General features: G+C 41.9%; 1 protein-coding gene across 1 annotated transcript; it reads left to right on the plus strand.

Annotated features, from left to right (window-relative positions):
- The first annotated feature begins 9850 nt into the window (after nucleotides 1-9850).
- LOC124029979 (laminin subunit alpha-5-like) lies at nucleotides 9851-12904 on the plus strand. Its single transcript, XM_046341505.1, has 4 exons — nucleotides 9851-9984; nucleotides 11004-11147; nucleotides 12260-12393; nucleotides 12704-12904. The coding sequence occupies exons 1-3, from the start codon at nucleotides 9866-9868 to the stop codon at nucleotides 12315-12317; spliced, it is 321 nt and encodes a 106-aa protein (XP_046197461.1). The 5' UTR covers nucleotides 9851-9865; the 3' UTR covers nucleotides 12318-12393; nucleotides 12704-12904.
- Nucleotides 12905-13802: the final 898 nt, after the last annotated feature.

A 13802-nucleotide genomic window follows, 5' to 3' on the forward strand; every position in this document is an offset into this window, starting at 1 on the left:
AGTATTATTATTACTATTATTATTATTATTATTATATTATTATTATTATTATTATTATATTATTATTATTATTATTATATTATTATTATTATTATTATTATTATATTATTAGTAGTAGTATTATTATTACTATTATTATTATTATTATTATATTATTAGTATTATTATTATTATTATATTATTATTATTATTATATTATTATTATTATTATATTATTATTTTTATTATATTATTATTATTATCATTATTATTATTATTATTATTGTATTTATTATTATTATTTTAAATGTATTATTATTTTTAAACTGTTTTTTTCACACAAATAGACAACACATATCATAATAAAAGACTAAATAAAATAATAAATACTGTTCTTTTACACGTATACCGTGGGACAGAGAATAATTGATGTAAGTATTTTTTTAAGCATTTCTAAACATTTATAAGCATTCATAATGACATATTCATGAAAGGCTCCCCAAGACTGTGTTTACCATTTTAACATCTTTATCCATAAACTATATGGAATTGTTTGAAGAAGGTCATACCAAGGATCATTTTGCTATTTCATTTAGAATTTAAACACCCCTTGAAGTATCAATAAAATATATACACACAAATTATATTATTATTTTTTTATTTGACCTTACTGCTATTAAACCATACAAACGCATTGAATAACAGATTTCAAATCAAATCGAATCAAATTGTATTTGTCACATGCGCCGAATACAACAGTTGTTGACCTTACCGTGAAATGCTTACTTACAAGCCCTTAACCAACAATGCAGTTCGAGAAATATAGTTAATAAATTAATAAAATATTTGCTAAATAAACTAAAGTAAAAAAAAGTCATAATTAAATAACAATAACCAGGCTATATATAGGGAGTACCGGTACCGAGTCAATGTGCGGGGGTACAAGTTAGTCGAGGTAATATGTACATGTAGGTAGGGATAAAGTGACTAGGCATAGATAATAAACAGAGAGTAGGAGCAGTGTAAAAACAAAGGGGGGGGTCAATGTAAATAGTCTGGGTAGCTATTTGATTAGATGTTCAGGAGTCTTATGTCTTGAGGGTAGAAGCTGTTGAGGAGCCTTTTGGACCTAGACTTGGCGCTCTGGTACTGCTTGACGTGTGGTAGCAGAGAGAACAGTCTGACTTGGGTGGCTGGAGTCTTTGACAATTGTTTGTGCTTTCCACTGACACTGCGGGGTATATTGGTTCTGGGTGGCAGGAAGCTTGGCCGCAGTGATGTACTGGGCCGTTCAAGACTAAGGTTATTCTGAGATTATAACAGAACATGGCCAAGATGTTCAAATGTTCATAAATGACCGTGACATGGTCAATAGTATAACAAATGTATTGATGATTTAGAGGTCAGTCTTGGTGCTTTTATAACTTTTACTCACAATTATACACTTTGAAATCCGCTGGTAATGCCACCTTACTCAACATCTTTTAAGAATCTATATATTCCTACAGTTGACCCTGAGATAGTTGCTGAATTAGAAGGAGAGAGAGAGACAGAGAGCCCTCTAGACAGTTCTATGGGCATCATACCGGTTTGTACCTAGCTAGACGTCTTATACTACATCTCAAGCTAGAGAAAATACACCACTCCTTTAGGGGATCCTGCGTTTACATTTTATAATATCTGGCAACCTTTCCTATATTTTGCAGAAGACATATACACAATTACATTTTATAATATCTGGCAACCCTTCCTATCTTTTGCAGAAGATATATGCACAATTACATTTTATAATATCTGGCAACCTTTCCTATATTTTGCAGAAGACATATGCACAATTACATTTTATAATATCTGGCAACCTTTCCTATCCTTTGCAGAAGACATATACACAATTACATTTTATAATATCTGGCAACCTTTCCTATATTTTGCAGAAGACATATACACAATTACATTTTATAATATCCTTTGCAGAGACATATACACAATTAATTATATAATATCTGGCAACCTTTCTATCCTTTGCAGAAGACATATAGACAATTATATTTTATAATATCTGGCAACCCTTCCTATCCTTTGTAGAAGACATATAGACAATTACATTTTATAATATCTGGCAACCCTTCCTATCCTTTGTAGAAGACATATAGACAATTACATTTTTTATAACCCTTCCTACTTTGTGGACATTACAATTACATTTATAATATCTGGCAACCCTTCCTATCCTTTGTAGAAGACATGGACCCAGCTTGTATCAATTTGTATCCTTATTTTGACTTTTTTTTAAACTTTTTGTTTTATAATATCTTTATTTTTTTTAAACTATTTTATTATATTACTAATTGTATATCATGTCTGCTTTAAGTCTGGTTTTGGGGTGGGTTTGAGGAGATCGGGGATCGGTGATCAGGGATCGGTGTGTTCTGCCCTCTAGCTGTCCTGTCTATCATAAAAAATACCAAATAAAAAATCCTTGGAAAAAATGTATTAAAAAATTACTCAAACATCACATTTACAGTGTCCAGACCTTTTACTCAATACTTTGTTGAAGCACCTTTGGCAGCGATTACAGCCTCGAATCTTCTTGGGTATGATGCTACAAACTTTGCACACCTGTATTTGGGAGTTTCTCCATTCTTCTCTGCAGATCTCTCAAGCTCTGTCAGGTTGGATGGGAGCACGCTGCACAGCTATTTTCAGGTCTCTTCAGAGATGTTCAATCGGGTTCAAGTCCGGACTTTTTGACTGGGCCACACAAGGACATTACTACTTGTCCCGAAGCCACTCCTGGGTTGTCTTGGCTGTGTGCCAAGGGTCGTTGTCCTGTTGGAAGTTGAACCTTCGCCCCAGTCTGAGGTCCTGAGCGCTCTGGAGCAGGTTTTCATCTAGGATCTCTCTGTACTTTGCTCCATTCATCTTTGCCTCGATCCTGACTAGTCTCCCAGTCCCTGCCGCTGAAAAACATCCCCACAGCATAATACTGACACCACCATGCTTCACCGTAGGGATGGTACCAGGTTTCCTCCAGACATGACGCTTGGCATTCAGACCAAATAGTTCAATCTTGGTTTCATCAGACCAGAGAGTCTTATTTCTCATGGTCTGAGTGTCCTTTAGGTGCCTTTTGACAAACTCCAGGTGGGCTGTCATGTGCCTTTTACTGAGGAGTGGCTTCTGTCTGCCACTCTACTATAAAGGGCTGATTGGTGGAGTGCTACAGAGATGGTTGTTCTTCTGGAAGGTTCTCCCATCTCAGAGAAACTCTGGAGCTCTATCAGAGTGACCATCAGTTTCTTGGTCACCTCCCTGACCTAAAGGCCCTTCTCCCCCGATTGCTCAGTTTGGCCGTGCGGCCAGCTCTGGGGAGAAGAGTCCTGGTGTTTCTAAACTTCTTCCATTTTGGTACCCTTCCCTAAATCTGTGCCTTGACACAATCCTGCCTCTGAGCTCTACGGACAATTCCTGGAACTTATATAGACATGTGTGTGCCTTTCAAATTACGTCCAATTAATTGAATTTACCAAAGTTGTAGAAACATGTCCAAGGATGATCAATGGAAACACCTGAGCTCAATTTTGAGGTTCATAGCAAAGGGTCTGAATATTTATTTTTCTTTTAAATAGATGTGCAAAAAATGTCTAAAACTGTTTTTTTTTCTTTGTCATGTATTGTGATGTCATGATGGGGTATTGTGATGTCATGATAGGGTATAGTATGTAGATTTATGAAGGAAAACATTAATTGAATACATTTTAGAATAAGGTTGTAGCGCAACAAAATTTGTAAAAAGGAAAGGGGTCTGAATACCTAACTAATGCACCCTAGAAAACATTTAGTTTTATACTTGTTTTTAAACCCTTATTTTTGGCTAATTAACAGTCTCCATATATACTTTCTTCATCTGTTCAACTTGCACTGGGGGACCTTCAGATGAGTCTTGTGAAGTCTCTGGGCATCCTAGAGCAAAACAGTCAACTCTACAGACAAGAAGATGGCAGATCGTCTGTACCGACTTCAGACCAGTCCCAAGACACTTGTAGAGGTCGTAGAGCGAAACGGAGAACATCACCGTGTTCGTGAGAGTCTCATATTTCCATAAAGGGATGATAATAGTTTGTACCCCATAACGTTCGGAAGCTACAGACGATTATGTGAGAAGACCAATTTTCAGGATGTCCTTTCACCTTTCAAAAAACAGATATCTCTTATCTTATCTCTTAAACTGACAGATTTGTATGGGGGTGTTTTTATTATGCTAATTACATTTTGCGCAGGGGGCGTGGACATCGACTCGGGGGAGTTAACATGATTTAATTACTACCTCGTCTCTCCAAGACAGTGATTGGGGACATTGCCCTGTGTAGGGTGCTGTCTTTCAGATAGGATGTTATTAAACAAGTCTGCTGACTCTCTGTGGTCACTAAAGATCCCTTATCGTGCTGATCCGAGATCTATTCGAAGAACCTCCCTAAAGTCTAGAACCACGGACAGATCGGACAACTGCCAACAGAAAACACTGCAATTTATTTTTAAAGATTTTTTGTCTTTTTGTAAATGATTGTAAAGCCCAATATGTATTTTAGCCCGGTGTCCTGGCTAAATTCCCAATCTGACCCTCATACCATCACAGTCACCTAATCATCCCCAGTTTACAATTGGCTCATTCGTCCTCTCCCCTGTAACTATTCCCCAGGTCGTTGGGTTCTCAGTCATCTTACCTGATAAGACGAAGGTTAAAACATCTAAAAAAAATGAAAAGGCGATAACCTGATTGTCTGCTTTCCAACAGTCACTGGGAGATGCATTTGTCTTTCAGCAGGACAATATCCTAAAACACAAGGCCAAATCTACACTGGAGTTGCTTACCAAGAAGACAGTGAATGTTCCTGAGTGGCCCATTTGGGATTTAAATCTCCTTGAAAGTTTATGGCTCAGACCTGAAAATGGTTGCCTAGCAATGATCATCAACCAATTGTAAAGAGCTTGAAGAATTCTGAAAAAGAATAATGAGCAAATGTTGCACAATCCAGGTGTGGAAAGCTCTTAGAGACTTACCCAGAAAGACTCACAGCTGTAATCCCTCTTAGAGATTTACCCAGAAAGACTCACAGCTGTAATCCCTCTTAGAGATTTACCCAGAAAGACTCACAGCTGTAATCCCTCTTAGAGACTTACCCAGAAAGACTCACAGCTGTAATCACTCTTAGAGATTTACCCAGAAAGACTCACAGTTGTAATCCCTCTTAGAGACTTACCCAGAAAGACTCACAGTTGTAATCCCTCTTAGAGACTTACCCAGAAAGACTCACAGCTGTAATCCCTCTTAGAGACTTACCCAGAAAGACTCACAGCTGTAATCACTCTTAGAGACTTACCTATAAAGACTCACAGTTGTAATCCCTCTTAGAGACTTACCCAGAAAGACTCACAGCTGTAATCACTCTTAGAGTCTTACCCAGAAAGACTCACAGTTGTAATCACTCTTAGAGACTTACCCAGAAAGACTCACAGCTGTAATCACTCTTAGAGACTTTCCCAGAAAGACTCACAGTTGTAATCACTCTTAGAGACTTACCCAGAAAGACTCACAGTTGTAATCACTCTTAGAGACTTACCCAGAAAGACTCACAGTTGTATTCACTCTTAGAGACTTACCCAGAAAGACTCCCAGTTGTAATCACTCTTAGAGACCCAGAAAGACTCACAGCTGTAATCACTCTTAGAGACTTACCCAGAAAGACTCACAGTTGTATTCACTCTTAGAGACTTACCCAGAAAGACTCACAGTTGTAATAACTCTTAGAGACTTACCCAGAAAGACTCACAGCTGTAATCACTCTTAGAGACCCAGAAAGACTCACAGCTGTAATCACTCTTAGAGACTTACCCAGAAAGACTCACAGCTGTAATCACTCTTAGACTTACCTATAAAGACTCACAGTTGTAATCCCTCTTAGAGACTTACCCAGAAAGACTCACAGCTGTAATCACTCTTAGAGTCTTACCCAGAAAGACTCACAGTTGTAATCACTCTTAGAGACTTACCCAGAAAGACTCACAGCTGTAATCACTCTTAGAGACTTTCCCAGAAAGACTCACAGTTGTAATCACTCTTAGAGACTTACCCAGAAAGACTCACAGTTGTAATCACTCTTAGAGACTTACCCAGAAAGACTCACAGTTGTATTCACTCTTAGAGACTTACCCAGAAAGACTCCCAGTTGTAATCACTCTTAGAGACCCAGAAAGACTCACAGCTGTAATCACTCTTAGAGACCCAGAAAGACTCACAGCTGTAATCACTCTTAGAGACTTACCCAGAAAGACTCACAGTTGTATTCACTCTTAGAGACTTACCCAGAAAGACTCACAGTTGTAATCACTCTTAGAGACTTACCCAGAAAGACTCACAGTTGTATTCACTCTTAGAGACTTACCCAGAAAGACTCCCAGTTGTAATCACTCTTAGAGACCCAGAAAGACTCACATCTGTAATCACTCTTAGAGACCCAGAAAGACTCACAGCTGTAATCACTCTTAGAGACTTACCCAGAAAGACTCACAGTTGTATTCACTCTTAGAGACTTACCCAGAAAGACTCACAGTTGTAATCACTCTTAGAGACTTACCCAGAAAGACTCACAGTTGTATTCACTCTTAGAGACTTACCCAGAAAGACTCCCAGTTGTAATCACTCTTAGAGACCCAGAAAGACTCACAGCTGTAATCACTCTTAGAGACCCAGAAAGACTCACAGCTGTAATCACTCTTAGAGACTTACCCAGAAAGACTCACAGTTGTATTCACTCTTAGAGACTTACCCAGAAAGACTCACAGTTGTAATCACTCTTAGAGACTTACCCAGAAAGACTCACAGCTGTAATCACTCTTAGAGACCCAGAAAGACTCACAGCTGTAATCACTCTTAGAGACTTACCCAGAAAGACTCACAGCTGTATTCACTCTTAGAGACTTACCCAGAAAGACTCACAGTTGTAATCCCTCTTAGAGACCCAGAAAGACTCACAGCTGTAATCACTCTTAGAGACTTACCCAGAAAGACTCACAGCTGTATTCACTCTTAGAGACTTACCCAGAAAGACTCACAGCTGTAATCCCTCTTAGAGACCCAGAAAGACTCACAGTTGTAATCACTCTTAGAGACCCAGAAAGACTCACAGTTGTAATCACTACCAAAGGTGCTTCTAACATGTATTGACTCCGTGGGTTAAATACTTATCTAATCAAGATATAATAGTGTTTTATTTTTCATACATTTTTTTCAAATATTAGAAATGTTTCTTCTACTTTGACTGGACAGAATATTTTGTGTAGATCGTTGACAAAACACAACAACATTTGGGAAAGGTCAAGAGGTGTGAATACTTTCCGAAGGCACTGAAGTCCAGGAATGATGCGTTTCCTGTTTCGTGTCTGTAGTCCAGTAATGATGCATTTCCTGTTTCATGTCTGTAGTCCAGGAATGATGCGTTTCCTGTTTCATGTCTGTAGTCCAGGAATGATGCGTTTCCTGTTTCGTGTCTGTAGCCCAGTAATGATGCGTTTCGTGTCTGTAGCCCAGTAATGATGCGTTTCCTGTTTCGTGTCTGTAGCCCAGTAATGATGCGTTTCCTGTTTCGTGTCTGTAGTCCAGGAATGATGCGTTTCCTGTTTCGTGTCTGTAGCCCAGTAATGATACGTTTCCTGTTTCATGTCTGTAGTCCAGGAATGATGCTTTCCTGTTTCATGTCTGTAGTCCAGGAATGATGCTTTCCTGTTTCATGTCTGTAGTCCAGGAATGATGCTTTCCTGTTTCATGTCTGTAGTCCAGGAATGATGCTTTCCTGTTTCATGTCTGTAGTCCAGGAATGATGCTTTCCTGTTTCATGTCTGTAGTCCAGGAATGATGCTTTCCTGTTTCATGTCTGTAGTCCAGGAATGATGCTTTCCTGTTTCATGTCTGTAGTCCAGGAATGATGCTTTCCTGTTTCATGTCTGTAGTCCAGGAATTATGCTTTCCTGTTTCATGTCTGTAGTCCAGGAATGATGCGTTTCGTGTCTGTAGTCCAGTAATGATGCGTTTCCTGTTTCGTGTCTGTAGTCCAGGAATGATGTGTTTCCTGTTTCGTGTCTGTAGCCCAGTAATGATGCATTTCCTGTTTCATGTCTGTAGTCCAGTAATGATGCGTTTCCTGTTTCATGTCTGTAGTCCAGTAATGATGCGTTTCCTGTTTCATGTCTGTAGTCCAGTAATGATGTGTTTCCTGTTTCATGTCTGTAGTCCAGTAATGATGTGTTTCCTGTTTCATGTCTGTAGTCCAGGAATGATGCGTTTCGTGTCTGTAGTCCAGTAATGATGCGTTTCCTGTTTCGTGTCTGTAGTCCACGAATGATGCGTTTCCTGTTTCATGTCTGTAGTCCAGTAATGATGCATTTCCTGTTTCATGTCTGTAGTCCAGTAATGATGCGTTTCGTGTCTGTAGCCCAGTAATGATGCGTTTCCTGTTTCATGTCTGTAGTCCAGTAATGATGTGTTTCCTGTTTCATGTCTGTAGTCCAGTAATGATGCATTTCCTGTTTCATGTCTGTAGTCCAGTAATGATGCATTTCCTGTTTCGTGTCTGTAGTCCAGTAATGATGCGTTTTCTGTTTCGTGTCTGTAGTCCAGTAATGATGCGTTTCCTGTTTCGTGTCTGTAGTCCAGTAATGATGCGTTTCCTGTTTCATGTCTGTAGTCCAGTAATGATGCGTTTCCTGTTTCGTGTCTGTAGTCCAGTAATGATGCGTTTCCTGTTTCGTGTCTGTAGTCCAGGAATGATGCGTTTCCTGTTTCGTGTCTGTAGTCCAGTAATGATGCCTTTCCTGTTTCGTGTCTGTAGTCCAGGAATGATGCGATTCCTGTTTCGTGTCTGTAGTCCAGTAATGATGCGTTTCCTGTTTCATGTCTGTAGTCCAGTAATGATGCGTTTCCTGTTTCATGTCTGTAGTCCAGTAATGATGCATTTCCTGTTTCATGTCTGTAGTCCAGTAATGATGCGTTTCCTGTTTCATGTCTGTAGTCCAGTAATGATGCGTTTCCTGTGTCATGTCTGTAGTCCAGTAATGATGCGTTTCCTGTTTCATGTCTGTAGTCCAGGAATGATGCGTTTCCTGTTTCGTGTCTGTAGTCCAGTAATGATGCGTTTCCTGTTTCATGTCTGTAGTCCAGGAATGATGCGTTTCCTGTTTCATGTCTGTAGTCCAGTAATGATGCATTTCCTGTTTCATGTCTGTAGTCCAGTAATGATGCGTTTCATGTCTGTAGCCCAGTAATGATGCATTTCCTGTTTCGTGTCTGTAGTCCAGTAATGATGCGTTTCGTGTCTGTAGCCCAGTAATGATGCGTTTCCTGTTTCATGTCTGTAGTCCAGTAATGATGCATTTCCTGTTTCGTGTCTGTAGTCCAGTAATGATGCGTTTCCTGTTTCATGTCTGTAGTCCAGTAATGATGCGTTTCCTGTTTCATGTCTGTAGTCCAGTAATGATGCGTTTCGTGTCTGTAGTCCAGTAATGATGCGTTTCGTGTCTGTAGTCCAGTAATGATGCATTTCCTGTTTCATGTCTGTAGTCCAGTAATGATGCATTTCCTGTTTCGTGTCTGTAGTCCAGTAATGATGCGTTTCCTGTTTCATGTCTGTAGTCCAGTAATGATGCGTTTCCTGTTTCATGTCTGTAGTCCAGTAATGATGCGTTTCCTGTTTCATGTCTGTAGTCCAGTAATGATGCGTTTCCTGTTTCGTGTCTGTAGTCCAATAATGATGTGTTTCCTGTTTCATGTCTGTAGTCCAGTAATGATGCGTTTCCTGTTTCATGCCTGTAGTCCAGTAAGGAGTTCCTGGGAATGATGCTGGAAGGGCACAGACTGCACTGGCTCTTCAATGTGGGTGGAGACACGGCCGAGGTGGAGATGCCGGAAGATGTCCAAACAGATGGCAACTTCAACAACGTGGTCCTGGAAAGGTAACTACTGCCACGGTCATTGTTTGGATTTGTTCTTACTAGGGAACCCAATGTCTTAACCATTAGACCGCTCTCTCTGTCGCTGTCTATCTCTTTCTCTCTCTCTCTCTCTCTCTACTCTCTCTCTCTCTCTCTCTCTCTCTCTCTCTCTCTCTCTCTCTCTCTCTCTCTCTCTCTCCCTACTCTCTCTCTCTCTCTCTTTCTCTCTTTCTATACTCTCTCTCTATACTCTCTCTCTATACTCTCTCTCTCTCTGTCGCTGTCTCTCTCTCTCTCTCTCTCTCTCTCTCTCTCTCTCTCTCTCTCTCTCTTTCTATACTCTCTCTCTATACTCTCTCTCTCTCTGTTGCTGTCTCTCTTTCTCTCTCTCTATACTCTCTCTCTCTCTCTCTCTCTCTCTCTCTCTCTCTCTCTCTCTCTCTCTCTCTCTCTCTCTCTCTCTCTCTCTCTCTCTCTCTCTTTCTATACTCTCTCTCTATACTCTCTCTCTATACTCTCTCTCTCTCTGTCACTGTCTCTCTCTCTCTCTCTCTCTATACTCTCTCTCTCTCTCTCTCTTTCTCTCTTTCTATACTCTCTCTCTATACTCTCTCTCTCTCTGTCGCTGTCTCTCTCTCTATCTCTTTCTCTCTCTCTCTCTCTCTCTCTCTCTTTCTCTCTTTCTATACTCTCTCTCTCTCTCTCTCTCTCTCTCTCTCTCTCTCTCTCTCTCTCTCTCTCTCTCTCTCTCTGTCGCTGTCTCTCTCTCGCTCTGTCGCTGTCTCTCTCTCGCTCTCTCTGTCGCTGTCTCTCTCTCTCTCACTCTCTGTTGCTCTCTCTCTCTACTCTCTCTCTCCCTCTCTCTGTTGCTCTCTCTCTCTACTCTCTCTCCTGTCGCTGTCTCTCTCTCTCTCTCTCTCTCTCTCTCTGTCTCTGTCTCTGGCAACCTACTCTCTCTCTGTCTCTCTGTCTCTCTCTCTCTCTCTGTCGCTGTCTCTCTCTCGCTCTCTCTGCCTCTCTCTCTACCTCTCTCTCTATAGGATCCTTCAGTACGGTCAGATGGCCATGGCTTCGGAGACCAGGGTGACCAAGGCCATGGTGGATGCAGTAGGGGACAGCGGACTGCTCAACCTCCAGACTGAAGAGACTGTGTTCTATGTGGGAGGGTACCTGACACATTCACGGTGAGGAGGGAGCTGTGTGTCGTGTCGGTTCGAAGGACCACAATGTATCCCACAGCCTTTCGTAGATATACAATGGTTATACCAAACATACAATAGACCTTTAGTTTCTCCCATTATACACGACATGACCAAAGGTATGTGGACAACTGCTCGTCGATCATCTCATTCAAATCATGGACATTAATATGGAGATGGGAAGGCTTCTGGGAAGGCTTTCCACTAGATGTACACTAGATTGGAACGCCGATTTGATGAACTGACTCGTTGGAAAGGTGTTAACGTATGACGGTGCCACGTTGAAAGTCACCGAGCTCTTCAGTAAGGCCGATGTTTGTCTATGGAGATTGCATGGCTGTGTGCTCGATTTTATACACCTGTCAGCAATAGGTGTCCTCAAATCCACTAATTTGAAGGGGTGAGCACATACTTCCGTGTGTATATAGTGTATCTCTACTGTTAGTAACTTATAGATCTGTTTCTTCGCTCAGCTTCATAAGTAACCCATATATCTCTAGCTTCTCTCAGCTCGTTCAGTAACCCATATATCTATCTAGCTTCTCTCAGCTCCTTCAGTAACCCATATATCTCTCTAGCTTCTCTCAGCTCATTCAGGAACCCATATCTCTCTAGCTGCTCTCAGCTCCTTCAGTAACCCATATCTCTGCACCTAGCTGCTCTGGCTCCTTCAGTAACCCATATATCTCTCTAGCTTCTCTCTGCTCCTTCAGTAACCCATATCTCTCTGGCTTCTCTCCTGGCTTCTCTTGCCTTCAGGAACCCATATCTCTCTGGCTTCTCTCTGCACCTTCAGGAACCCATATCTCTCTGGCTTCTCTCTGCTCCTTCAGTAACCCATATCTCTCTGCTTCTCTAGAGACCCCGCCTCTACTCCTAGACCCATATCTCTCTAGCTTCTCTCAGCTCCTTCAGGAACCCATATCTCTCTAGCTTCTCTCTGCACCTTCAGGAACCCATATCTCTCTGGCTTCTCTCTGCTCCTTCAGTAACATCTCTTCCTCTCTGTTCTTCTCTCAGCTCCTTCAGAAACCCATATCTATTAAAGCTTCTCTCAGCTCCTTAGTAACATCTCTTCCTCTCTGTTCTTCTCTCAGCCACCTCTCCAGCTCCAGTTGCCCAACTTCAAGGGCTGTATTGAGCTGGAGACCCTGAATGAGGAGGTGCTCAGTCTTTATAACTTTGAGGACATCTTCCATCTCAACACCACCGAGGAGAAACCATGTGGAAGGTGGGACCATTAGCAGACCGCTACGTCTTATCTCTATGGCTGGGGCGCTCAGCACTGAATACTAACAAGAGCCACAAACTGCTGTGTGTGGACTTCTGCCTCTGGGAGCTATAATTTATATCCCCTATAAAAAAAGATCAACATTTATAGAATATTATGATCTTATCATTTGCTGTCTATGGTCTAGTTCACGGTCAGCTAGCGAAACCCATATACAAAGCATTTGACGCAAAAATGTGTATGAATTGTCTGTGAATATTGTGATATTGTGTTGGCGTGTTAGTGACGTGTGTTTTCCTCTGTCCGTCAGAACGAAGCCGGTGTTGACCCAGCAGTGGGTGAACGACGCAGCCTACTTTGACGGGACGGGCTACGCCGAGGTCACCTTGAAGGAGGATACAGGGAAGATGCAGCGCTTTGAACAGGAAGTTAAACTGATGAGTCACAACGGCATCCTGCTCATGCTCCTCAGCCAGGTCAGAGGTCACGCTACTGCTGCTGGGGTTTTGAGTCTCGAGTTCACTATGCGGGCATGAAAATATATTTTCTCAGTGTTTAGCAGTGGATAGGATAGGATTAACAGGGGTGGCAGGGTAGCCTAGTGGTTAGAGTGTAGAGGTGGCAGGGTAGCCTAGTGGTTAGAGTGTAGAGGTGGCAGGTAGTCTAGTGGTTAGAGTGTAGAGGTGGTAGGTAGTCTAGTAGTGGTTAGAGTGTAGGGGCGGCAGGTAGCCTAGTGGTTAGAGTGTAGGGGCGACAGGTAGCCTAGTGGTTAGAGTGTAGAGGTGACAGGTAGCCTAGTGGTTAGAGTGTAGGGGCGGCAGGTAGCCTAGTGGTTAGAGTGTAGGGGCGACAGGTAGCCTAGTGGTTAGAGTGTAGAGGGGACAGGTAGCCTAGTGGTTAGAGTGTAGGGGCGACAGGTAGCCTAGTGGTTAGAGTGTAGGGGCGACAGGTAGCCTAGTGGTTAGAGTGTAGGGGCGGCAGGGTAGCCTAGTGGTTAGAGTGTAGAGGCGGCAGGTAGCCTAGTGGTTAGAGTGTAGAGGAGGCAGGGTAGCCTAGTGGTTAGAGTGTAGAGGCGGCAGGTAGCCTAGTGGTTAGAGTGTAGAGGTGGCAGGGTAGCCTAGTGGTTAGAGTGTAGAGGTGGCAGGTAGCCTAGTGGTTAGAGTGTAGAGGTGGCAGGGTAGCCTAGTGGTTAGAGTGTAGAGGTGGCAGGGTAGCCTAGTGGTTAGAGTGTAGAGGTGGCAGGTAGCCTAGTGGTTAGAGTGTAGAGGTGGCAGGGTAGCCTAGTGGTTAGAGTGTAGAGGTGGCAGGGTAGCCTAGTGGTTAGAGTGTAGAGGTGGCAGGGTAGCATTACATTACATTACTTTTAAGTCATTTAGCAGACGCTCTTATCCAGAGCGACTTACAAATTG

This window comes from Oncorhynchus gorbuscha, unplaced genomic scaffold (assembly GCF_021184085.1).
Source record: "Oncorhynchus gorbuscha isolate QuinsamMale2020 ecotype Even-year unplaced genomic scaffold, OgorEven_v1.0 Un_scaffold_8554, whole genome shotgun sequence".
Taxonomy (NCBI): domain Eukaryota; kingdom Metazoa; phylum Chordata; class Actinopteri; order Salmoniformes; family Salmonidae; genus Oncorhynchus; species Oncorhynchus gorbuscha.

Bases quoted from the DNA above. Each gene is read 5' to 3' on its own strand.
- LOC124029979 (XM_046341505.1), top strand. From the start codon at position 9,866: ATGATGCTGGAAGGGCACAGACTGCACTGGCTCTTCAATGTGGGTGGA. The intron at 9,985-11,003 runs GTAACTACTGCC...CTCTCTCTATAG, and splicing joins AACAACGTGGTCCTGGAAAG to GATCCTTCAGTACGGTCAGA. The intron at 11,148-12,259 runs GTGAGGAGGGAG...TTCTTCTCTCAG, and splicing joins GGGTACCTGACACATTCACG to CCACCTCTCCAGCTCCAGTT.